This window comes from Mustela erminea, chromosome 11 (genome assembly GCF_009829155.1).
Source record: "Mustela erminea isolate mMusErm1 chromosome 11, mMusErm1.Pri, whole genome shotgun sequence".
Taxonomy (NCBI): domain Eukaryota; kingdom Metazoa; phylum Chordata; class Mammalia; order Carnivora; family Mustelidae; genus Mustela; species Mustela erminea.
In genome coordinates, this window is record NC_045624.1 from 87,704,539 (window position 1) to 87,731,163 (window position 26,625).

General features: G+C 49.0%; 1 protein-coding gene across 13 annotated transcripts in view; it reads right to left on the reverse strand.

The window, feature by feature from the left end:
• Nucleotides 1–12,098: 12,098 nt before the first annotated feature.
• The window catches only part of ATXN7L1 (ataxin 7 like 1), a 235,357-nt gene continuing 220,830 nt past the window's right edge, over nucleotides 12,099–26,625 (reverse strand). For 10 of the 13 annotated variants that reach the window (XM_032305521.1, XM_032305519.1, XM_032305522.1 and 7 more), the window contains 5 exons: nucleotides 23,668–23,789; nucleotides 21,950–22,255; nucleotides 18,446–19,385; nucleotides 15,649–15,723; nucleotides 12,099–14,064 (listed from right to left, as the gene is read on the reverse strand). In XM_032305521.1, coding sequence (XP_032161412.1) covers nucleotides 14,023–14,064; nucleotides 15,649–15,723; nucleotides 18,446–19,385; nucleotides 21,950–22,255; nucleotides 23,668–23,789 — 1,485 coding nt within the window. In that variant the 3' untranslated portion in view covers nucleotides 12,099–14,022. The remainder of the gene's footprint in view (nucleotides 14,065–15,648; nucleotides 15,724–18,445; nucleotides 19,386–21,949; nucleotides 22,256–23,667; nucleotides 23,790–26,625) is intronic. The other 3 variants (XM_032305520.1, XM_032305524.1, XM_032305523.1) reach the window with 3 other exon arrangements.

The window sequence follows — 26,625 nt, forward strand, 5'->3', positions numbered from 1 at the left end:
TAATCACTGTCATCAACATCGCCATCCTTCGACTTCCCCCTGGCCCCTCTCCTTGTTATTGCTAACCCTTTAGTGGTTTGGGAGAGTAACTCCAGTTGGAAGACATGAAGGTGGTGGTTCCCAGTCACAACTGCACCTTAGAACCAACCGGGTCCTTTACAGACTACTGGAGGCAGGGCCCCATTCTCGACGCAGGAAATGGAATCTCTTGAATTGGGGCCTGAACATTGGTAGTTCTGTTGTTGTTGCTTTAAAAGCAAGGATTGAGGTATAATTAACATTTAAAAAACTGCACAACTGGGATGCCTGGGTGGCTCAGTGGGTTAAAGCCTCTGCCTTCTGCTGGGGTCATGATCTCAGGGTCCTGGGATGGAGCCCCACATCGGGCTCTCGGCTCAGCACGGACCCTGCTTCCCCCCCTACCCCTGCCTGCCTCTCTGCCTACTTGTGATCTCTGTCAAATAAATTTAAAAACAAATAAATAAATAAACTGCACATCTTTAAGGTGTACTCATTGATAAATAAACATCCATGAAACCAGGACTGCAGTCAAGACGAGAAACATATCTATAGCCCCCAAAGGTTGCCTTGTGCCCCTTTCTAGTTCCTCCCCCTCACCCCTCCACCAGGTAACCACTGACCTGCTAGCTATCCTTCTAGATTAGTTTACATTTTCTGAATTTTCTATAAATGGAGCCACACAGTGTGGGTTTGCTGTTCTTGTTTTGGCTCAGTGAGTGTCTTTCACTTGATATAATTTTTTTAAAAGATTTTATTTACTTGTCAGAGAGAGAGAGAGAGGACAAGCAAGGGGAGCAGCAGAGGCAGAGAGAGAAGCAGACTCTCCGCTGAGCAAGGAGCCCGATGTAGGACTCCATCCCAGGACCCTGGGATCATGACCTGAGCTGAAGGCAGACACTTAGCTGATGGAGCCACCCAGGCGTCCCTCAATATACTTATGTTTTGAGACTCACCCATGTCGTTGCACGGCGCCGTACCTCCTCCCGTGCTGGTGCTGAGTAGGACTTCAGGGACGGCGGCGCTATGACAAACAGCTCTGACATGAACATCGGTATACGCATCTGGGATGGGCACATGAATTCATCTCCCTTAGGGAAAGAGCTAGGAGCGGACTGCTGGATCATATGGGAAGTGCAGTATTTTGAGAAAATGCTAAACCGTTTTCCCCAGTGGCTGTGCCATTTGACCTCCCCGAACTGGTGGTTATGAAAGGCCCCCCAGGGCGAGCCTGGTACTTGGGCGGGACTGAGATCCTGCCTGATGACCGCCTGGGAGGCCTGGGCTGAAGGTCTGAGTAACACTGCTCAGAATCCCCGAGAGTAGAGTCCCGCAGCCCATCTCCGCACAGGACACACGCGGGAATCTCCCAGGAGCCTTCTATAAACACAGTGTCTGTCCCTTCTCCTGCAGGGACCCTGATGTGATTGCTCCGCACACACCGGGTGCGTGGGGGCTGTCTCAGGCATCAGAGCTTTTCCTAACAGCTTCCTGGGTGGTTCTAGAGCACAGAGTGACTAACCCCCCTCGTTTGCCCAGGACTCCAAGGGGGGCGGTTCTGGGAAACTTATCACCACAAGACTAGGAAAGTCCCAGGTCAGCTGAGCACCTTGTCACCCTGTTTGTGAACCACTAGCACAAGGGCATGAACTTTGACGTCAGATTTGCCAATCTCTGTGTGCACCGGGGATGTGTAGCTCAAGGGGATGGTGTGTATGTCAGGGAGCATTGTATAAGGGGGAAGCTAAGACTCCACAACAGACTGTGGGTGACTCCTCTCTGTTTTCTGTTTCAACCAGGAGTAAGTCAGCTAGGAGTTTTGCTTGCTGTTAAAAAGGAGGGGAAAGGGGCACCTGGGTGGCTTAGTCGGTTAGGTGTCTGCCTTCAGCTCAGGTCATGATCTCAGGGTCCAGGCTCCTTGCTCGGCAGCGAGTCTGTGTCTCCCTCTCCTTCTGCCCCTCTGCATTCTTATGCTCTCTTGCTCAATGGCGTTCTCTCTCTCTCTCTCTCAAATAAATAAATAAATAAATAAATAAAATCTTTAAAAAAAACTGTAGAAATTTCCATGCGGCCTTCCTTTGGCTCTTCCAAATGACAATACATCACATAACCATAGAACATCACAATTGGGGCGCCTGGGTGACTCGGTTGTTGAGTGTCTGCCTTCGGCTCAGGTCATGATCTCAGGGTCCTGGGATCGAGCCCCGAATTGGGCTCCTTGCTCAGCGGGAAGCCTGCTTCTCCCTCTCTTACTCCCCCTGCTTTGTTTCCCCCTTGCTGTCTCTCTCTGTCAAATATATAAAATCTTAAAAAAAAAAAAAAAAAAAAAGAACATCACCACAGAACTAGGTAATCAACACTGGTACATACTGTTCACTGGGGCATAGACCTCATTTGCATTTCACTAGTTTTTACCTGAATTCTTTTTTCTTTTTCTGTCCTGTTTCACTTTTTGTTTAAAAAGTAATCTCTACACCCACCATGGGCCTTGAACTCATGACCCCAAGATCAAAAGTTGCATGCTCTCCTGACCGAGCCAGGCGGGCACGCCAGTTCTGTTTCCTTTTTGAGGATACTTCTGTATTTCAGAATATCATATAAACGGAGCTTCATTTTATAAACTGAGACTAAATTTAACTTCCATCCCACTGACTGGGTCTGCTGAAGCTTGAATTAGGTCCACCAAATTGAAGCCCAGAACAAAATTTTTGAAAAACCTTCTTTGTGCTTCTAAATTATTTCTATGATGGATGACCTCAGGTGATTTGCTATTTATACAATTTACCTGGGGGATCGAGGACCCTTTCCCAAAAGGCTTCCCGTGCATGAGCTGTGTGGTCCTCACCAAATGACTTGACCTCCGCAAGCCTTGGTTTTTCTCATCTGTAAAATGGGGGCAAGAATCCCACCCACCTCATGGAGTTATGGCAAAGTCTTGTCCGCAGCCGGCAGTCTGTGGGGTGGAATGGAGGGTGTGGCCTCTCATGGCTATGGATGGTGACCAGAGGGCACATGGTTCTGTCTTCCCTAGCTGAAACCGAGAATGCATGTCCCCAAACAACACTACTGCACTGATGTCAGACTTCAAGTGCATTGTGGATCTGTGGGCTCTTGTGGCTTGTCCTGCAAACCAATCACCCTTGATATGACACTTAAATGGAAGAATATATTCAGTTCCAAATGAAGCATTTGGAGCACAGCCCACAGAGTGGGGACGGCTTTTACAGGAAAGATAGATCATTGCTTTGTATATTATTTTTTGAAACTAAGAGACCCACTTTGCCCCAATGCCCTCTTTCAGCAGAAATAAGTTTAGAAGACAAATAAAAAGGGGTAAAAAAAAAATTGGATGGCTTAATTGTTGGCCATTTCTAAGGGATATCAAAGTTCTCCTTTCTGGTCTTACTAATGGATTAAATTATTTCATGTAGTTTGACGTTAATTAATATAGAATTACTGGTATAAGCACACCTGTTGCATTGGCCAAAATGGATTCATTTGGACTCAGCTGTACACCTCTCCTCCCTCTCTATGTGCAGCAAAGTTGGGCTGATGGCTCGAAATGGGTAGGCCACGGTGGGAGTATTAACATCACAGAAATCATCAAGTGCATCCCCTGTCATTCCCCGAAGCCCGATATTTGACGTTTATCCACACACCATCGAAGCTGCCATTATTATTATTTTTTTTAAAGATTCTGTTTTTAGGTAATCTCTACACCCAACATGGGGCTAGAACCCACAACCCTGAGATTGAGTCCCAGGCTGCACTGACAGAGCCAGTCAGGTGTCCCAATGCTTCATTTTTTAATTCAACATTTATTGTATGCCTGTCACCATTTTAAGAACCATGTGGCATTGAACAAGACAGCTCCTTGGAACTCTAAGGGGACCCCTAAAGGTAAATTAGAAGTCCAAGGAAACTTGAAATATACATGGTTTGAAAGAAAAAGCACCTGAATGTCAGGGTAACCCACGTGAATTTCCAACTCAACATGGCTGGTGGGAAGGACTGTGTTTAAAGCACCTCCCACCCCCTGAGGTCCATTTTTAACCACCTCCAGAAAGTGCATTAATTGTAATCAATTATACTTGCACACTTTCAGTTATTTTTTTAAAAGATTTATTTATGTATTTATTTGAGAGAGAGAGAGAGATCTAGAGTGAGTACACAGAGGCAGAGGGAGAAGCAGACTCCCCACTGAGCAGGGAGCCCAATGTGAGGCTCCATCCCAGGACCTTGGGATCATGATCTGAGCCAAAGGCAGATGCTTAACCAACTGAGCCACCCAGGTGCCCCTCACTTTCCGTTTTTCTCTGGTCCTATTTCCAGACTTTTCAAGTTTTCAAGCCCAGAGCCAAACACTGTACTCTGTGAAGCACAAATGTGAGATTACCTCATGGCTTCATTATATTTCCTCATTATTTAGGCCTCTGGTATTTTAGGTATTTGCTTACCTAAATTTTTTTTTAAAGATTTTATTTATTTATTTGACAGACAGAGATCACAAGTAGGCAGAGAGGCAGAGAGAGAGGAGGAAGCAGGCTCCCCACAGAGCAGAGAGCCCGATGTGGGGCTCGATCCCAGGACCCTGGGATCATGACCTAAGCCGAAGGCAGAGGCTTTAAGCCACTGAGCCACCCAGGAGCCCCTGCTTACCTAAATTTTAAAAAATATCAAAGCAATACACCCAAATGGTAACAAATTAAAATGATGAGAGGAAAGGAGCTCATGCCTCATCCCAGCCCCCATCCCATTCGATGCTAACTTTCTCTGCTGAGCCTGGTAACCCGGAATCCTGAATCTCAGTATCCCATTCCATTTTTCTAGAAAATACCCCTTCTGGCTCCAGCTGGGCGGGTAGGGAAGGAGTAGTTGCTTGGCTGCATGGGGGAGGTGACCGTGCTCCCCGGGGTCCAACAACCTCCTAGGAGACTTTTCATGCCCTTCTCCATTTTCAGCTCATTTCTGCCCCTTCCCCTCTGTGGCACCTGCGGCCCCTGGGGGGAGCTGGGGAGAAAGCAAGCCTCTCATTAGCATTCTCCTTAAACTGCTTTGCAACTTTCTTCTTTCTGCTGACACAATTATCGCTCCAAGTCTGCCATTTACTTTTCGTGTCTGTGTGTAAACTTTTCAACCTCAAAGTGCACAGTGAAATGAACCAGTCTTGAGCCTACAACCTGATAAATATTTCACCAACAATTATGTTCATGTAACAAGTTCCTAGGTCAAGATACAGAACACTTCCAGCACCAGAAACCTCCCTTGTGCCCCCCCAAAGGTAAGAGCTATTCTACAAAGCCGTCTGTTGGTATTCAAGGCTTTAATTCACAAGGTTACTTTGAATGCCAATTCATTAATTAAAATGTTGAACAGTGCTGGGTTCAGCGTAGACCTGGAGAGAACATCTTGCCAAGTGCTTGAAGGTGAGTGCCCCTGGGGGCACTCTCTCTGCTGATTCAGTCAGTCCCATACTCAGGGCGGTGCATCTAGTCCATAGCAAATTTGTCTCAGTTTATTGAGTTGGATAGAACCAAAAGACTTGCAAAAATTGCAAACAAAACCAGAAACATGCATCTGATTTTTTTCCAAAAGAAAAGCTCCCAAATCATGGTTTCCTCCCTGTTTGCCTCACTTCTCTGGGGCTCTCTGCCTTTACCCCATTCTGATAATGTGTCGGAATTCTGTCTTTTCCCTGTAAGCCCCAACACGGTGTCTGGATTACTCAGGAAAATTGGGAGATGCCTCTGTGTGTGTGTGTGTGTGTGTGTGTGTGTGTGTGTGTGTGTGTGTTTGGTTGGGGGCTTAGTAATAATGGGCTAGGAAATCAGATAGGGAAGTGAAAGGAGCCTAGAGAAACCGAAAATCCCAATGCAGGGTGCACAAGCTCCAATTTTTCCAGCAGCTTCCACAATGCTTGCTCAGGTCTCAGAAGAAGCAAACACTTTTGTGATGATGAGGTTTGCTTTGATTAGAAATTTACTGAAAAATTTGAAGGTGAAAGGGAAGCCCAGAAAACTTCCCAAATTTCTGAAATCAAGAGAACTTTCCCAATATTTGTGACCTTAGACCAGATTTGTATTTCAAAAGATCACAATGAATGATACACCTCCAAGACGATGGCAAGCTTCCTACAGCCCTTCTGTCCTGATGTGGCCTTTTATGGGACTGATTTAGTTTTGAGATATTCAGCTTTTCTGCACTTTCCTCATTTACCTGCCTAGGTGAATGGCTTACGAGGCTGTACTGAATAAAAATACACTTATTAAAATACATGCCTGGGAACTGGACTAATCCCAACCAGATCAGAAAGCAAGAAATAATCCACTGGGCAAGTGGTTATTGCCTAACAGGAAAAAAAGAAAGGAGAAAAATGCTTTAGTAAAAGAAATTCAGAGACCTGAGTAAGCCAAGTAAGAGATGCACAGAATTTTATTTTAATTTAAAAAATATTTTACTTACTTATTTGTCAGAGAGAGAGAGCGAGCACAAGCGGGTGGAGCAACAGGCAGAGGGAAAAACGGGGTCTCTGCTGAGCAAGGAGCCTGATGTGGGACTTGATCCCAGGACCCCAGGATCATGACCTGAGCAGAAGGCAGCACTTAAGCAACTGAGCCTTCCAGGTGTCCTGTCACATAGACTTTTAAAACCTCATTGTGGAAGAGTCTGTAGGTGGAGTTTATTTCTACAGGAAGCAGGGAGATACCATGGAAAGAGCACTAGACTAAAAGAACAGGCTTGCCCATCAGCCAGCGGTGTGGTTTTGTACCTCAGTTGACCTCTCTGTGTCTCAGTTCCCTCACTTGTAGAAGAGGGTCTTTAAGATCACTTCCGGTTTTCTAGGGGTTCTCTGAGCCTGTGACTAGAACCGAAGGAGGCTTCTCAGTCTAGGTTTGGAAAACACAGAATACATAGGCTCCTTTCAAAATGGAGTGAAAGGTCACCCAGGCCAATGAGATGTTGAGTGGCCAGTCGGAGACAAAGCTCAGAACAAATGGCTATATGCTGTCCTTGGTGCTAGAAGCACGACACAGGTTTTGTGACTACGGGTAATCCATTTGTATAAACATTTATTTGCAAGGTGCTCACTATGTGCCAAATCTCTAATCCACTTCCCCTGATTTTCTTTTCTGTGCAACAGTGAAAGGCAGAGGCAGAATGGTAAGAAATGTGTCTTAGTGTGACTTGGAACTCCAATGGCCCTGCTCTGCCCTTAGTGCGCTCGAACCACTCTCCAAGATCGTCTTCCCTGAGCCGGGACCTTGCTTTGAACAATGGATCTCAAATGTGCTCTCAACACTGTTGCAATCTAGTTTCACTAGTAATTACTTAATTCTTTCTTAACACTTCTCCCACGCTCCCACACAAATTCAGGTTACCCGCGGTCACGGAGAAAATGGCGGCCACCAGGTGTGAATTTCCCCTGTCTTCCCAACAGCCAGTCTGCAAGCTGACTTCTTCACCACTGCCCTGGAGAAAGGGCCCTTCTTCCTACTGGTCCTTCCATTAAATGAGGCCCTGAGACTGAGGAGACACTAATGCCCAGTGGCCTTTGTAAACCACCCTAAATCTCTGCTCATCAATGCCTCAAGGTCATGAGCACAGAACACTAACAAGGTCAATCAATCACTAAAGTCAACCAGGCTTTAAGCTACAGTCCATCCAAGAACTTCTTTGCTTCCACCTTTTCTTTGTAACAGTCTCTTCCCTGTTGGTGGCATGCCCCCAAGCACTTCCTGTTTGGTGCTGCTGATTCAAATTCTTTTTGGCTTAAATAAACTCTTAGAGTTTTAAAAATATGCCTCAGTTTATCTTTGAACCCTACAAACACATGCGTTTGGGTTCACCTCCCTCTTGCCTTCTCAAAGCCTTCCCTTCTTTTTTTGGGGTGGGGGTAGGGGCTCTCCCCAAAAGAGAATGTGAGCAAGAGAGAGTGGGCACGAGTGGGGAGGGGGCAGAGAGAGAGAGAATGAAGCTTAAGCGCGTCAGCGCCACACCCGATGTGGGGCTCCATCTCATAACCCTGAGATCATGACCTGAGTCAAAACCAAGAGTCAGACACTTAATCACTTGACCCCCACCCCCCGAACCACCCAGGGGCCTCTCCCTGTTTTCTTTTTTTTTTTTTTAATTTTTTTTTTTTTTTAAAGATTTTATTTATTTTTCAGAGACAGAGGGAGAGAGCGCGAGCGAGCACAGGTAGACAGAGAGGCAGGCAGAGGCAGACTGAGAAGCAGGCTCCCTGCCGAGCAAGGAGCCCGATGTGGGACTCGATCCCAGGACCCTGGGATCATGACCTGAGCCGAAGGCAGCTGCTTAACCAACTGAGCCACCCAGGCATCCCCTCTCCCTGTTTTCTAAATCACCCTCTGCTTCTTCTGCTCTTCCCCTCCCCTACCATTCCATTCTTACCATCATATGAATCATAATCTTGTCTCTTCTCCCCTGAAAAACAATAAACAAAAAGAAACAAAATCCAAACACTCTCTTGAGCCTTCTTATCTCCTTAAGATCCGACGACATACATGAATTTCCTTCAAATCACTCCAGTCTGGCTGTGGGCCCTACCACGCCATCATACCTGCTTTGCAAGGGTCACTGTAGTGGGTTGAATAGTAACCCCCCAAACGACAGGGTCCTCGAACCTGTGAGTATTAACTTATTTGGAAAAAGATGTCATTAAGTTAAGGATCTGGAGAAGAGATCATCCAGGATTTAGTGGGGGAGGTAAATCCCCCGCGGATGTCCTCACAAGAGAAAGGCAGGGGGAAATCTTTGCCGTGGGAGAGACATGGGGGCCATGCAGGAGCCATGTGAAGACAGAAGCAGCAATGGGAGGGATGTGTCTATAAGCCAAGGAATGCCATGCACTGCTAGGAGTCCACAGAAACTGGAAGGATTCTCCTCTAGGGCTGTCAAAGGGAAGGCATGCCTGCTCGATTTTGGGATTTCCGGTCTCCAGAACTCTGAAAGAGTAACTTTTTGCTGCTTTAAGCCACCACATTGTGGTAATTTGTTACGGCCACCCTAAGAAACTAATAGTCACCCATGACCTCCATGCTGCGTAAGTCCAAACACGATACCATCTAGATCTAACATCATGAATGGTATCTGACTCAGTTGACTCTTCCTTCCTTGAAACAGCTCACAGTCCTCTCCTTGAGGGAACCACTTTCTGTTGGGTTCTCTCTTCTCTTTGGGAATCCTTCAGCTTCGGGTTCTTTGTTAGTTTTCTGCTTCTGACTCACCTCTAAGTGTCTGCTCTTCCCGCTCTATGTTCTCTGAAGCAATCCCACTCATGCTTGGGGTTCTAAATATCATCCATATACCAAAGGTTCCCAAACTGGTGTTTCCAATTTAGAGCAGCTGATCCTTTCAGTCACACGTCTGTCACACCTACTTGGCACAGCAGCTTCAGTGATCCAGTGATCCCACTGATGAGCCAACACATGTGCCCAGAACAGGACTTCTGAGCTTCACCAATCTCTCTTCCTGCCTGTCCCCTAAAAAACTCATTTCTCCTTTGGTTTCCACATCTCAAGAAACGGCAGGCATCTCCACGTAACCCAGCCTGGGAGTCATTTCTCCCTACTCTCAGATCCAATTCCCAAGCAAGTCTTGTCAATTTAATATGTAAGCTGGATCTCCATTCACTTCCCCTTGTCTCCACTGGCATCATCCTGGGACCACTCGAACATGGCGTCTCACCTGTCTCTTGAACTAGCTTCTGAGTGATTCTCCATGCAACAGCTCATATGTAGGGGATCACGCCATGTCCCTACTTCAAGCCCTTCAAAGGATTCCCACTGAACTGAGCATGAAATCCAAATTCTGTGAGGCCTTCTGTGACTTTGCCTTGCCTTCTGTCCATCTCTCTCCCTCCGCTCTGTCCACAGTGGATCTTCCTCAGGCTCTAAGTACTTCCAAGTGTTTCCTACCTTGGACCATCTCTGCCGGGGATTCTCTCCCCTGCACTGTGCGTTCAGCTCACTTCCTCGAAGGGGACTCCCTGATGGCGCCCTATCGCCCACTGTATGTCAGCTTCTCCTGTTCTTTTCTCTCACAGAATCCGATTCTTTCCACGACAGCCTTTGCCACAAACCGTAATTACACATTTGATCATGTGTTTATTTACTATCTTTCCCACCGGGTAGCTTCCAGAAAGCAGCTGGGACCATGTCTGTTTCTCCTCACTGAGCACAGAGAGCTTCGCTGAGGGGCAGCCACCCCATGATGCTCCATAAATATTTGGTGAATGAATTCACACTCTTCTAGCAAATGTGCATTCTAGCAGGGATACTTTGACCCAGAAGACAAAAGAAATAGCAAAAAAATCTAAATTTTATGAAAACCCAAAGACTTTGTTTTACAAACATATAAATTATTTTATTTACAAAGCCATGTTACAAAAAAAAAAAAAAAAAAAAAGGCAAAAAAAAAAAAAAAAAGTACAATCGCTCACTGGAGAATGTCTCCAGGCCTGGTGCTGAACCATGGCAGTATCAATGGATACATGTTTGTTCTTTCCTTTTAAAACTGTAAGCCGTAGAATTTACTATTTACACCTACTTTAGACATTTATTCTGCTTACATCATCACAGGCATGGAATGACTTCTATCCAATAGTGCTAATATGTAAAGGTGCGGGGACAAAGAAGGAAAATACTTAGTGTTACAAAATATGGATCGTAGAAAAGAAACCCACTCCACAAGTGTGGCGTTTGTTTAGAATGTTGGGACATGCTTTCTCCAAAATTCTTCTGGAAAAGGTTCTAAAATCGGTAGTAGGAAAGGACAAATGAGCAGGTGCAAATTCTCGTCTGTGCAACAACAGTTATTGAATATACCCCATGACTGACCAGCTACGTAAAACCCACAGAATTTTGTTAAAGTGCCATGGGCCGACAGCATAACAAAATAGAAGGTGTAAATAGAAAATTTCTTTTTTTTTCCTTTTTTAAAACAAGAGTTCACTGAGAATCAGCAATAATAGAATATGCTGTAGAAACTATTCTCTACAAAGGTTGATCAGCGTTATTTACAATTGGTACATTGATACAAAAGAAGGCATACAAGTTATCCAAGTCGCTTTTTTTTTTTTTTTTTTTTTTTTTTTTTTATGGCTGACAGGTCTATGCATTGTGTTATGCTTAACAACCAGAGCTTTCGAGCCTCTATGGCTGACGACAAGTCATGAGATCTTCAGGCAAATGAAGGGTGGGGTGTGTGTGTGTGTGTGTGTGTGTGTGTGTGTGTGTGCAGTCAAAGGGCTGGGGCGGGATGCGCAGAAACAGAAGTACCCAAAGGGTCTCACCCTAGTAATGCTTTATAGGCTGGTCCAGTAGAACTCCGTTAAAACAAACCCAAAGAAAACCTTTTATTTGCATTCCATTTTTCAAGCTGTAAATTTTTAATACATGATTATAAAGTAAACCTGTGGTTGACTGTGAAGGAAGAAACACCGTGGGTTTTCCCTTTTTGCTCAGTTTTCCAGAAATGTCCTCACCTTGGTCAGAGCCAGTCTTTCACCAAGTAAGCAGCATTCGGTGGGGAGCCTCTTTATTCCAGCTTGCAATTCAAGACGCAGACAGCTAAAATGTTTAAGCCTACTGAATTGCTCCTTTCGTCCCTGTCGAGACATTATTTCTCAGAAGCAGCCACTTAATCTCTCAACCATTGTTTTCCCTCTTTTGAATTTAAGAGTTTATAAATCAGAGGGTTATTTTGTTGCTGAGATTTTTTTGTTATTTTTTTTTTGTTTTTTACTCCTGCAAATTTTACAACTTAAAATAAATTATAAAAAAAACAACAGACTTCTAAAACCGAACGAGACAAAAATTGTGCAAAAATAACAAAGATATGTACATACTTTTCAGTCTGAAGAAATGTACAATAAAAACATAATTCAAAGAACATTTTAAAAATATAAACATTGCTTAAACTTTCCTACGTTTCATATTGTTTCTGAAACTATTCTGGTCAGTTAGCTCTGTAATATAGTAAAACATAAATTATTACAAAATTAACACTATAAAAATTTACTTTAAGAATATTTTCTAAACTTTTTTTCCAAAGGGTCTAACCTGTTTATAATTTCTTAAACATTTTATAAGTCTTAAAATCTGCCTTAATTTTTTTTTTAAAAAAGAAAAATTAACCATCTTCCCTTCAATTTGTAGTCTCTTTTTCTCAAGACGTAAATAAACCGGCATATAAGTGCACTTTTAACACTGTAGAAATAAAAATGAAATCATCTGAACTAATGTCCTGGTACCTAATATCAACTCCTGATTTTTAAAAAAATCTTCATTTTATATTAAAAATTTTAGGAATCCTATAAGAAACACGGTCAGTGCAATTCCATTGATACAAATCACTCCATTTGCCTCCCGTCTTCGCGAAATCCAATGTGGTGAAACGTAACAGTAGTCTGATCTTTGGGTTGTGGGGATGGGAAGGAAAAGGGAAACTTCGGGGTTGGGATGAAGGTTTGGGTCCAGCTGTGAAACTGGCATTCATTTCTGATTTAGGGATGAAGCAAAACTTCCTGGTCTCTCTTGCTAGTATATCGTATACAAAATTTCATGATTAATAGCACAGGATGCCTATTTCATGTTGTGAATTCCTTTCCTGATTACCATTCCATAGTACAGCTTGTGGTTATTGCTATTTCTTTTAAAACTCCAGTGTGAACAGTTGCAGAGCTGTGAGGCTCTAGCTTTTCTCTTCCCACACTTCCAGACAGCTCTGCACTAAGGGGTAGGTAGCTGGGCTGACCACACCTCCCTGGGGTGGCTGTGTCCGGGCTGGGGCTTGTTCTTTCAGCACAAGCTGACTGATGGGTGTGCTGACTTCCCCGGACCCTGGGGCCGGGGGCTCCAGAGGCAGGAGGGCTGGGCTACAAGTTACTTATTCTCCCAGGTGTCTATTGCTTAACCCTTCATGGAAGTTTGCCCTCAGACCCTTCCTGCACGTCCAGCCCTGCTTCTACTCCTCTTGCCTAGCCATGGAAGGCAGCTTAAGAACTTGCACCGTGGAAGCTGTGTCTCAAGCCCTGAGGGACCTCCTGGGGTCTCGTGCCCTCCTTCCTGGGATTTCTCCGCCTCTGGTTCGCCTGGCTTTGGCGCCCTTGTAGACCCGCACCCTGGAAGGGATTCTGCCGCAGAGATGTCTAACACCGGCTTTCCTCTGTCTTGACAGGTATCTTCCCCTACGCAGAAGCTCTGCTTCTTGTCACCTTCCAGGACCATTCCAGCCCCTGTCCCTGACCCTGTAGCTCCTCTCTGAGCTGCACAGCTGGACAGTGGTATCGGCTAAACGACATAGTTCAATGGCCACTCTTCTCGGTTTTGCTCATAGCATCTGGCTCCCGCAGTGCTGGTGCGGCGCAGAACCCTGATGAGTGCGCTCAGCCCTCACGGGGCTCCCTGCTCTCAGCGCCCCAAACATAGGCTCTTCCCCAGGAGAGCCCCACCCCCAGCACCCTGTCTAAGGGGGAGCCGGCTCCTTCTGCATGGCCAGTGTGGACCCGGTGAGCGGCAGGTGGGAGGGGATGCAAGGGATGGGTGGGAGAGGTCGAGGAAAGGAGCACCGCGTGCTCAAGTTCAAGAGTTTCAGACAACGCCAACCGGGAGCGGACATTGGGCCATGTCTGCGCTCGTGGCTGGAGCGAAATGATGGTGCAGTAGCAGCATGGGAAGCTAGAGGGGCGACCCCGAACTTGGAAGAACGTATACGTATACACAAGGCAAATGAAAGAACCCAAACAGAACACTGGTATTGTTTTCTGTAAATCTTAAATTCACGTTCTTTTGCCTTTTGCTCTTTCTTCAAAACTAAAAACTGGTCAATTAAAAAAGGAAGAAGAACGGCCCGAGCCACAGTCACGGTGCAGGAAACAGACTCTCCCCGGCTGCGCGCTCCCCTCCCGCGCGCTCCCCTCCCTCCTCCTCCCACCTTGGCCAGGTGGCCAGGCATTGGTTTCCAAGTGGCTTCACAGTCTTGTTATGGAAGAGTCCTTATCCTGCCCGTTCGGTTTGTGGTCTTCTAGGAAAGAAAAGAAAAGCTTGTTTCAAAACCGTACACTTGGGATGACCCGCAAGAATTCAAGAACAGAGAGGCTCAGTTTCGACGGCTGTGATACAGAGCAACCCTGGGCCCAAGGTCACGGTGAAAGGCACGTGAGGCGCCAGGTGTGAAGGGCTGCATGCATCTGCAGCCACACAGATCCTCTCTGGGGGGGAAGACACAAGGACACAGCTCCTGGACATGCATGGTGGGAGTTCCCTACTACAGAGAGATCTGGAAAAATGGGCCCATCTGTTTTTTTCCTCTCTTAATTCACCTTTTCCTACCTAACCTGTAGACCACAGGGAGAATTCTCTAAGGAAGACATCTAATAACAGGTTAAGCACAGAGGCTTTGGGTTCAAGTTTCTTAGCTTCTCCCTGTGGGCATCTTCAGCCTATAACATGAGGATCATCATTTGTCCCTCATACAATTGCTACAAGGGTTATATGCATGAAATGTATGTGAAGGGCTCAGCACAGCACCCACAGAGAAAAAAAAGCCTCAACAAATGCTATTTGATTACTATTACGTCTGTTAAGGGTGACCGTGTAGCCAACACGTGCACTGCGCAACCTGTGGAGGAGGCTGGTCACAAACAGGGGCAGGTTACCAGAGTATAGATGACTCCACCCCCTGCCCCCATCCCAGCACTGAGGATAGGCTGCAGGTCCTCAGGCACAAAAAGTGACTCAAATTAGTTGAGACACTCCTTGATCTAGGGATACAAAAACTATTTTCCCATAATCTTCACTCAAACACTACCCAGCACTGGTGGAGAAACCCCAAAAGGTCAAAGTGAAGGCATATTGCAATCTGGTATCTACAAAACCTCTGCAACATTGAAAATGATGTAACACAGCCGTGCATGTATTTTTTCCAGCGATGCAGAACACACCTCACCCCACTGCCTACTCTCCTTGGCCTCCCTCAGAGGCGCACACACACTCCACTGGAGAAAATCATCTGTTCGTTGACTACTCTCGCACTTTGAGTTTGTAGAAACTTCTAGATCCACCTTGAATATTCCTACCATGAAACCACATCTTCAATAGCAGCCATAGCTCACCAGAGGCCTTGAGAAAGGACTGATGGATCAGTGCCCCAAGCAAGGCCTTCTGGTCAACACCATTCATTTTCACGATAACCTTAGGAGGTAGGCATCACCTTTGCCACTGAACAGATGAAAATACTGGGACTCAGAGAAGGAACCTGCTTAATATCACACGGCTGCGATTAATAATCGGGCTAAGACTTGTAGTATTTGGTCTGTGTCAGGCATTTTCTAGAAGGCTTACGCAGATAAATTAATTTAGTCCTCACAAAAGCCGTATGGGGTAGGGGCCATTATGATCCCCGTCGTGGGTGAGGAAATTGAAGCACAGAGAAGTTAAGTAACTTAGCCAACGACGCACAGCTACTAACAAGAAGGCTAAGCTCCAGAAGCCAGGAAGCTACACTCTTAACTGGATCTGAGGTGAGTCAGGGTCTGCCCGAACTCCCTCGCTCCCTCTGCTGGTGACCCCGTGTATTCCCCCCCACAGCCCCTTGCCAGTAACTTACCGGTCGGCTGTGTCCTGGGCTGGATATGCTTGAAGGACTGGATTGTGACAAAGCTAGGCTGCTATTTTTCCCGACCTGAAAGACACCAGCGAAGTCCCCCTCAGATCCACCAGCCAGCCTGCGGCGCGACACCCCCGGTATCCGGCGCCGCCCGGGGTACAACAGCGCCCTCCGGTGGTGAGCCGCTCGTTTCCCTCTCAGATGGCGGAAAAGACGCCAATGGCTCTGGGGACACCCTGAGGACGCGCTTCCCATCCCAGAGGGAAAACGGAATAGTGGGTAACTCCTAATTCTGCTTCCCGGATGTAGCCGGTGAGTTTCAAGGGTGAGGATGAAGAGGCCTCGTCCCTTCTGGGGGTGGGGGTGGCATTTACCCCCGCAGAGGCCCCTGCTTCTGCACCTCTGACCTCCCAGACCGGTCCCAGACCTGTCTTGCTCCCAGCCCAGACTCCCTGGGACTAGCTCAGGATAGAAGCTTGCCTCTTATTCTGGCTGCGTTTTCCTGGCCACCGGACACAGCGAACACCTTGCTATTCTTCAGGAAACTAGCCAAGTGAGGGGGCGGGGCGGCTGTGGGTGTGGCCGTCGGGCTCCTCCCCTTCCTCTGCGTCCTGGGTGCGCACGTGGTGGGAGCGTTCCTCAGGTTAGTACCCTGCCTACAGGCAGCTCCTTGGGCCTATAAAGAGCTCATCCTCTCTGTTAACTCACCTTTGCAGAAAGACGTGGGCCTTATACTCGCAGCCTTGTTTTTTTGTTCAATTTAATACCTCTGTGAGAAATTCTGGCCTTACACCTACCAGATACAATTAGATCCCCATTTGGTTCCCAAAGCACGTTTACCCTGCCTTTCTCAACCTAGGTCATGCTTCTCCCAGTCTCCTACAAGAATCCACACAGATTGCAAAGGCTTTTCCCCAGCACTTGGACATCACTGGGGGGGGCGGGGGGGTGGTGACCCTAGACAAAGGCTTTTCTAAATGGCCTGGTGACAAGCACCTAGGTATCACTCGCAGCCAAGAGCCAGTGCGAGCTAGACCCGAGGCAGCTGTTCAAGGCATCAGTTTTTTTTTTTTTTTTTAATTTCCCTCTTGATAGATGTTCCTTTCACCCCTCGCTTTGACTAATTCATTGTGTTAGCTAAACATTTCTTACGGTCCTGCTGACCCAAGGGCAAAGAGGACATCGCTGACTCAGTACAGAGATATTGCCTGAACACAGAGGCATGGAGGTTAAGGGCCCAGACTCCAGAGCCAGACTGCCTGGGTTTGGATCTCTGCCCCACTATTTCCTTGCTGTGTGACTTTGGGCACGTTGTTTAACCTTCCTGTGCCTTGGTTTACTCATTTGTAAAACGGGGGGGTAAGGTAATAATTAAATGAATGAATATATCTGAAGTGCCTGGAACAGAGCTCATCCCGTAAGTGTTGGCGCCTAGAACTTTATCTAAAACGGGTGCCACTAGGGGGCGCCTGGACGGCTCAGTCGGTAAATACCTGACTGTTGCAATCTGAATCTTGCAGGAGGGATCTCCGGGTTGAGTTCAAGCCCCTCGTTGTCAGGGTGGCCTGGAACCCAATGCAGTGACACCCCTGACCAGCTGACTCGGTCTGCATCTTAATAAGACCCTCCACTCCGCTCGAATACACAACCCCAGGGGATTCCTGTTACACATTCAAGTTCAGAAAGTGCTGGTTCTGCTCTTCATCATCCTGATGCCCGAAGGTGGCCCGGACCAGCAGTGTAGTCTCGGGAGAGGGCCCTGTGGGTGCTAGCCCGCCTCCCCTACATGCCTGGGGGTCCGGGGATCAGAACAGTGGGACACCTGCCGCAGCTGCAGACGGGCATGAGCGTCCCGGGCTCCAGTGAGAGGACCTACATTTCCCTCGGTCTCACCTTCGCCTCAGTGTGCAGCTAGTCTGGCCCTTGGGACCCAAACGGGCTGTCTCTCATGTGTCTACTTGTGATTTATGAATCCCCCTCAAGTCCTCATCCCCACACAGGGCCTAGGGTCCGGCCCACTTAACTCTAAACCTGGGCAGCCGCAGCCCACCGTCTGGGCTGTGGGGCTCAGGCTCTGAGGCAGGCCTGTGAGTGTGGCCCTCTGCCACCTCCACCCACTCCTGGACGCCGAAGCAGCGGCACCAGGAGGGGGTGGGGCCTCTCCAAATAGCCCCCCCCACCGGAAAAGACCAGGCTTGAGAATGCCTGAGCCTGGACTCTTCTCGCCCCATCTTCCCGGTCTTCCTCACTGTACACCCTCCTACTTGCACAGCGGCATCATTGGACCCGTCTGTGTTGGCTGGGTTGAGAAGCGGGAACGCTCAGGCACCCAGGAGGCAGCAGCACCAGCCACCACATCCCAGGTAGCCCCTCCCCCGCCTATCACTGAACCTGCCTGGGCTTTGGGCTCTTCCTCGGGGGCTTCCCAGAGATCAGATTTAATGCAATCGTCCTCAGAGCTCAAGACACAGAAGAGACAGGCGTGGCGGGAGAACTCAAGCCCCCCCCCCCCCCCCCGCGCCTCACTTTCCTCATCTGTAACGCAGTGATAACAAATGCACCAACTGCTCTGGGTGGCAGGGTTTTTAAACAAAGTGATTTTGCACAGTGCTTCGAACGGCCCAGCCCACAGCGACAGCAGCCTTAAGTATGTGTTCACCAAACCATCCTCAGAACAGAGGCCGCTCTGGTCTTGACCTGAGCCACCCGGCTCAGCAGGGGCGCTGCCCGGCCTGCTCCGTCCCCCAGAGCCCACAGAGGCAGCGCTAGGAGGCCCCTGGAAGCACAGGTCCCTTACCTGCCGAGAGGAGGTGCTGTTAACGGCATCGGGCACCGGTGCGAGAAGGCTGGGAGGGTTCTTTTTGTGAACGCTATTCATACCAGGCATTTTAGTGATTTTACAGGCTTTGCTACTAGAACTCGAGTTCTTACGCTTTTTTCCTTCTGATTTGTCAAAAGAGAGGGGCAGCGAAGACACGGCATTGTGTGAGGCCAGAGAGAGGTCCCCTGCAAGGGAGGGCACAGAGAGGGGACAGGAGTCACTGCTGCCGCCCACCGAGCCCACGTGTCTCATTATGTCCGCGGGGCCGCCGGGCAGCGAGGTCCGTCCTGAGGGCTCCAGTTTGGCACTGAGTGGGCTCACCCCATTGTTTGAGTTGTGCACAGACAGACTGTTATAGGGAGGGGCCGCCTGATAGGAGTTCAAGGCTGAACTGGCATTCAAGACACAGTTCTTTCTGTGGGGCCCTGACAATGGAGACGAGAGGGATGTCGGCAGGGTTAATGAGGAGGAGGAGGAGGAAGTCGAAGGCTGCGGCTTCCTCTTTTTGTTACTTGGAGACTCGTCGCTACGGGCGGACAGGTCTTTGACTTTTGAGGATTTGCTGGTTTTGGTTTTGGATGGCTTGTGGGATGGGGAAGGGATGACGGCTGGTATCGGGGACACGGCGGGTGGGGCCTTGAAGGTTGAGTCCATGATGCTGAGGGTTGCAGCCACATGGGGGAAAGCTGTGGTGTGTGACATGAGGGCACTCGGGTCCGGCGACGCCACAAAAGGTGCGTTTGAGAGCATGGCTGATGTCATTATGTAGGAAGAGGTGAGTCTCGAGCTGATGGGAGCTGAAGGAAGATACACGGCACTGGGGTTGTTGAAAGGCTGGGAAACGGATGCTGGAACGGGGGTGGTGATGTGGGCTGCTGGCGAGGGCATGGGGCTATCTGCCGCAGGAGGGATCTTCCTAAACATGAGAGAAGAGTGAAAGAGAAACCGTGAGAAACAGGCTTGGCAGCGCTCCAGAGGCTCGAGCACGTGTGAGCGGCAGGGCTCCACGGAAACCCCGGGTCGAACCACACTATGGAAGATGAAGCCTTGGAGGATGGCAGACTCTGAATTATGGCCCTTCCCTGCGGTTCCCCCCATTGCAACAGCCAGCAACCTAGTCTGAGTCACTTTCAGGTTCTCAGATCCTTTTCTCCATGCTTGGCAACCAGATAATGGCCGATTTGGGTTCATGAATAAAGGTGAATGTCATTTAGAATAAAAATTTCCCCGACAGTGTTCTCTCTCTCTCCCTCTTTTTCTTTTTCTTTCTTTTCTTTTCTTTCTTTCTTTTTTTTTTTTTTTTTTTTGGCAGTGATGACGGTTAGTTTTAATGAGAAGCTGTCATTTTCATAGGTAGGTCCTGGCTTGATGTAAGAAGTGTGAGGACAGGGCTTTGCCACCTGTACCTGGGGGGACAGTCCTGCACACTGCCTCTCGGGGCCTCCCAGTCCCTCCTGTCCTCTGCCCAACCCTCCCCTGCCTCCCCCCTCCGCTGGCAGGCCAGCATCCTCTTGCCTTTGCTGTCTGCTGCCTCCGCTTTATTCTGCAGAGAGGCACGAACACGTGAGCTCCGGGCTGGGGCTGCTGGCTCCGATTTATTCTTATTCACCGCACCCAACCTCAGCTCTCACTCTGAGGAGCTATGATGGGGGTGCGGCGGCCCTCGCACAGGTCTTCCCACGCCTGGGGTTAGGGTGGGGTGAGAGGACAGCGACCCCCATGGATCCCGACCAGGGGGTCAGGAATCTCCAGTTTGTTCTGAAGACAGATGCAGGATATGGGTACAGGAAAACACAGGGGACTGGGGGGTAGGGTGGGGTTCTTCCAGGAGGTTGGGGAGCCCAGGCCAGCACCAGGTGGCGGGTCACTTTTGAGGCCATCCTGTCAACTCCGTCTGTTGACTCTCACCTCCAAACCATGGTTGGCTCGGTGTCGCTGCTACTCTGGGAACTGGGAGGGGCACAGGGGCCTTGGGGTCACCCTTTGTTCCTGATTTTTTTGGGGGCAAGAAAGGATACTGACCTCAGGAGCCAGGTGAGTATTTCCAAATGGGCGCTTTCCTATCTTTCCCCTCGCTCACCTCTCCCTGCTTCCCCGGAAATCATTTTCAGGGCAGCCGAGTCCCCCCACCCCCCAGCAGTCAGGAACTAGCGCTCTTTCTTTGAAAGCAGCACTGGCAGGTGGGGAGACTTGGGACCTGAACCCCCAGGCTTCTAGTAGGTGTGAGATGGGGCCTCTCGGCCTCTTGAAATTCCTTGGCTCCTTGGCCACTCTCTCAGCTGGAGGAGCAGCAGGACGGGGTGCCCCTGGACTCCCCAAAGAGGCCCCACCGAGGAGGACAGTCCTCTCCTAAGCGCTGCCCTGAGGACTCGGTCTTCTGCCTGCAATCTGGTGGAGCTTACGGCTTCCATCTTTAGGGTGGAATCCAGAGGAATCCTTGAATACAGAAGCAGCACAGGGTCCTTGAAAACATCAGACCAAACGGATCAAATATAAGAGAAAAAATGTTGCCAAATCCACTGTGGCCGTGATGCCGTTCGAAAATCTACCTTTTCTTAAGCCCAAAGGACATAAAAGGTCCTGTCGGCACCCAGCCAGGGCTCCTCGGTACTTGTTGCAATGAACCGATGAGTGAATGGATGGATTGATGGACGGGAGGGTGGACGGGTGAGCGGGTGAGTTCTCAGCAGCAACGTTACTATGCATGCGGGGAAGGGACTCCCAGGAGAGCAGACCCCGGAGGCCTGGACACGCCCTCCAAACGGTCTGGCAGGCACAAGCCGCCCTGATGCTTTTGGGCAGACTTTTCGGGCTGTACGGGCTTAGCACGCTCTCCCTCTCCCTGCCGTCTGTCGCCAGCCCGCGCCGTCTTACCCTGACTCCAGTTTCTCACCAGCTAAAGTAGGGACAGAAATACATGCGGGCAGAGGTTTGGCAGTGACTTGTTAACAAATGTTATTTACAGATACCAGATGGCTCCTTTAGGGAGGACCCCGAGCAATGGCCTTAACCGGGATCGACTCCGAATGCCCCGATTTGCAACTTTCCCACTGAGTCACGTGAGCGTGTTTTGACTTGCGTGGACAAGCAGGGCTGGAGTCGTCCCTCTTACCCGGGGCCGCTCGGGACGGGGGTGGGGGTAGTAGATGCTATTTTCCTCATCTACTTTCTGTCCCTTGTCTTCTTTTCCCCAGTAGCCCTAAGTGGAGGGCAGAGGCAGAGGAGAGAGAGGGCAGGGGTGAAGCAGGGCGAGGGGCATGTGGTTAGGCTCACTGTCTCAGGAAGCCCCTGCCTCCCTGGCTCGACAGTTTATGTGTTTTTCTAGGTGGGTAGCAGTGGACTTCAGCTCTGCGGGCTGTGCCCTGGTTTCAACTTTGCACGCTGGCCTAGGAAGTCCCATCCAAAAGCCCACAGATGCGAATAAATTACGGACAGCGCCCCTCCTCCCCTGCCAGCTGGCATGGAGCTCCAGATGCTGACCTGGCTGAAAGAGAATACTGTGTTGGCGTCTCCTGATGCAGAGTTAAATGCTTGTTAAAGAAAAAAGAGTCTTGGCCGTTCCTTTTCTTCCTAATGTCTTCCACGCCCCCATCGGCTGCCATGCCTCCAGGTTCGGGCCCGTCGGGGCCTGGGGTTGGGGCAGCGAGGCTGAGAGGGCAGCGGGGTGCTACGCTCTCCAGAGTTGACACCCAGGCAGCCCCAATGTTGCTCAGTGACAGCAGATTGGTTAGGCAAGTCCTGAAAAGGGGGGAGGGACCTGACGCCCTGGGGCTCGGGTTTCTGTGCCTGAGGAGGAAAGGAATATGGAGCTTGAGCTGACAGGACACCAGGTAGCGAAATACAGATCAACACATTCCTTCCACGTGTCCGGGATTTACACTTCCACCACACAGGAGCGCAAAGAGCTGCGGGGACCCCCGGGGGCGGGCTGCCATCTTGGGGGAGCAAGCGCACCAGGGTCAACCACCCAAACACAGGGAACCCAGGAACCCCACATGCAGCGCCCGGGGGCGGCTGTTTAGGGCGGTCACAGGCAGACACCGAGGGCGCCCTTCAGACACACTGAGCTGTCACTTCCGTGAGAAGAAGCGATAAGCTTCTCTTGTGGCCCTTGCCTATTTGGTAGTAAGTGTCACCACGGAGTCCCCTGGGACAGCGGCCCGCACACCCCGCGGGGCTGGCTTCTGCTAGAAGGTCGGGTCTGGAGGCTCTCTGGGCATTGCAGTGAAAAGGGGCTGAGGGGCCACAGCTGCCTGGAACACGGGTCAGCTCTGAATTCTGTTCCCATGTCCCCCCACCTCACCCCATCCCATTCTCAGGAACGCCTTCCCGCCTTTCCCCAGCTTCCCTGGGTGGGGTTTGGGATTCACCCGTGGCTTTCCTGACCCCCCTGGGCCCAGCCCTGAGGGGTCCATGACTCTAGTGGATTATGATGTCCTAGGGGCTCACTTTTGTGGGAGTGGGGGTGCGGGCTGGCCGTGCATTCTCAGCCGGTCTAGCTTGTCATTCTTACACAAGGGCATTTGGCTAAGGCAGGAGGTTTCCTCCCCTTTTTTATGAGTCTCTTGTTAAGATGTAAATACATCGGGAGGTGCTGGAGAAGAAAGGGGGCTCAGAGAAATGGAACATAAGCTGGGGCAGGGGGGCAGAGAAGTACAGGGAGAGGTGAGGAGAGAGCTCTAGCCAGGCGGGAAGGGCCAAAGACAAGCTTAACCAACTTCCAACATCACTCAGGACCCGCCCTGTTGGCCGCCATATGTATTTTTCTCACAGGACATTAAACAATTAGAAATTGGTCCATAACCATTGTGAAAATTTTAGTATCGACATTGTAGCATTAACATTACAGACAGAGGCATATTCTTAGTATCCTTAGATGTTCTTAGTCATAGCAAAAGGCCCTTTAACAGTCTTAAGTAGACGAGATCTTATCTAATGCCTTTTTCACTTAGTTTAGAAGATTACCAACGCAAAAATGATCTCCAGAGAGGACAAGGCATACCACACGTTGTACGCATCTCTGAGAAACTGTCGGAAAGCCATTAAGAAGACCTGGTACTTATGAATTAAGCAGGGATCCCGATTTCAGAATCATTTTGTTCCATGAAAAGTCAACTACCACATTCATCCAGAAAGCTAGGGTTCAGACAGTCTCGGGGCAGCTCTGAGCGTATATTGCACAAAAACGGCTCACTTACTTCCACATCTGTGAATTCAAGTGTTTTTCTACCATGGAGTTTAGTGCGAATCGAAAACGATCCCATCTTCTATCAAACACATAGTACCCTCGTCCCATGAGGCGACTCCCGAATGAGCAAAACTGTGAGGGGAAAAAACATTTTAATTTTGATTACAGGTTAATAAGCTAATATAAACCATGCAGAGAAAAATAACATTTGCACAAAAACACACAGGGGTACAATTTTACTCAAAATAAAGAAGCAAATAGTACTGAAGCCAAAAATATTTCTGTGGTGTTCTCGTCTGTGCTCTAGATTTTCTGCAGAACCTCGCGTTAGGACTCGACAGTAGTGACATTCAATTTTCTGTGGCCCTGAGGGCTACCTTCTCTACACCTGGGATCGAGCCAGTATTATAGGTTAAAAACAAACACACAAACCAAACCAAACCAAACCAGCAGTGGGGAGGGTTTTTCAGCACTGCCTGCTTACGGTATATCATCCGTCTTCTCCAGGGACTCGGTGGTTCCCTGCTCCTCCCTGCAGTAATGGACACTGCTTGTCCTGACACAGTCCGCCAAATGGTCAGAGCTTTCCCATCTGTTGCCAACAGAGCCATTTCACTTCCAGGGAGGCTAGAAACTCCTTCCTTCCCCAGTCCTGACCTCATGTCCACCTCTCCGCACTTTAGGGCTGCCCTGTGACATGTCACCGTCACCACGCTTCTGTTCATGCTGTTCCCTTGGCTCATTCATGCTGTTCCCTCTGTTCCCTGTCTCTTTCCCTCTTCTCGTGAAGTCCCAATTCTCCCCTCCCCCAGTGGCCTAATCAAGACTCTCATTTCCAGTGGCTCTTATGTGACTAGCCTCATGCCTCTCGCTCCCACCACATACCTATCGCATGCATTATTGCATGTCACCTTGGAACTGGCTGTTTTATGTTCTATGTAAATAAAATCTATGTGCCTTGCTTGATTTTAAGTGGAACGTGCTGGAAGCCTCGTTCTCTTCTTCCTCCTTAGTGTGAGGATGGTAGGGAAGAGATCTGGGATAAAGAATGGATTGCAGAGATGAGGTCCGACAAAATGTTTTTTAAAGCAAATCATCACATTTAAAACATGTGGCTGAAGTATGTGCAGTAAGATGTTTAACGAACGTCACTGGATTATGATGTTAGGGCAACCAGAAGACCTGCAGACAGAAATTCAGGAAGCAACCTCTGAGAAGGTGACATTTGGATGGTCTAGAGCTCAGGCGAGTCTGCAGAAGACTCTCTAACTCAAATACAGCTTCTCCCCCTTCCCCCAGACCTCCCAGCAGCTCCCTGGCCTCCATCCCAGACACAGAGGCTTTGGCACTCATTCCACAAACCCTTCCTGGAACCAGCCTTTGGAACGGTTCTTAGGAGGAAATGCAAGACCTTGCTTTTGTTTTGTTTCTGCTTATGTTTTGGGGGCTTTGCATGAAAATTTTGTCACCCGTCAAATCTGGTAATCCTGATGAAAAACTCTTTCCTGCACTTTCCTATCAAGTGCTTACAGAAGGAGCAAGAAAATAAACAAAAGGGATTCTCCAACGTGGAAGCCAGTCCCCAGCAGCATGTGGGAGCTGTTCCAGGTCTAGACATCTTTTCTTCCTTCGTCCCAGTTGCTAAAGACACCCTGAGTGACCGTTCATGACAAAAAATGACTTAATGTATCAATTGACCATGAGGAAAAGGACAAAGCAAGGAAACAGTCCATGGGCTTTACATTTAAATCAGCAAAACATGAAGGGCACACAAATCCGCCATGCCCAGAGTTGAGCTAAGCCACTGGAGCCTGGCAATCTGTCATTTGGACAAACACCCCGTGCTCTGTAGTCTGCCTTCTGGTAGAGCCCAGGCTCCCTTTCAGACTCAGAAGCTGAAGGCTCCCTATTGTTTTTGCTACCCATGTCTCTAATTTGATACCGATGCAAGGTTAACGCCCAAGAGGCTCCTGTTCTCTGCCACCCATCGTGCCTTAGATGGCGCTGCGGGTCCTCAGTGCCCCAGCCACTGTGGCTGGCTCTTCTGCCAGCCCACCCATACTTCTCCCCTCACCTTTTCCTGCCTAATGGAGCCGCCCTTTTGGTCTGGTATCTGACACGGAACAGGGAGTAGGGAATGGGGTGGGGGTGTGTATGGGGGTCCCTTCCCAGAACCTTGAGATGAACCATGGCTACTTTTGTCCTGTGTCACTGCAATCCCCTCGTCCTGAGCCCCCAGTTGATGCAGGGGTAGGCTCGTCACCCTTTTCTGCTGGACGGAAGCAGATGCCTGCTGGGGGAGCTCCCTGGAAGCTTTCCTTCCTTAAGAAATGATATAAGATAGCACCTTAGAAGAAGACTCCCTTTCTGTTTGTCCCCTTCTGGCCTTTGGAGAATGCCAGTGGGTGAGGGTGTGACATGGGAGCTGTCGCAGGCACAGGAGACCACGGATGACAGGCAAAGAGGCTTGAGAGATTCTCGCTGAGTAGCACCATATTACAGAGGTGCTGAACCAAGGAGGCAACCACCTACCTCTGGACTTCTTGTTCCATAAGATGAACCAATGACTGTGTGTATATACACTATACACGAGTTCGACATTCTGTTCTTGGCAGTCAGAGGCATTCCTCCCCATCCCTATTTCTGCACTGTCTAAGCAGCCAAGTCTCAGGGTGTTGGTGAACCACAGGTTACCATCATCCCCAGAAACAGGAAGTGAATTTGGCCTTTATTCATCATACGGATAGAAGGGAGGAGGCACTCACTCTATCCTGTTGCAGGACTGCTTCTGGTTTTTTTTTTTTTTTTTTTTTTAAGATTTTATTTATTTAAGTAATCTCTTAACCCAGTGTGGGCTTGAACTCCCAACCCCGAGATCAAGAGTCACATGCTCCACTCGCTGAGCCAGCCAGGTGCTCCAGTACAGGACTGATTGTCCCTACACAGCCCATGACATCTAGGGATAGTC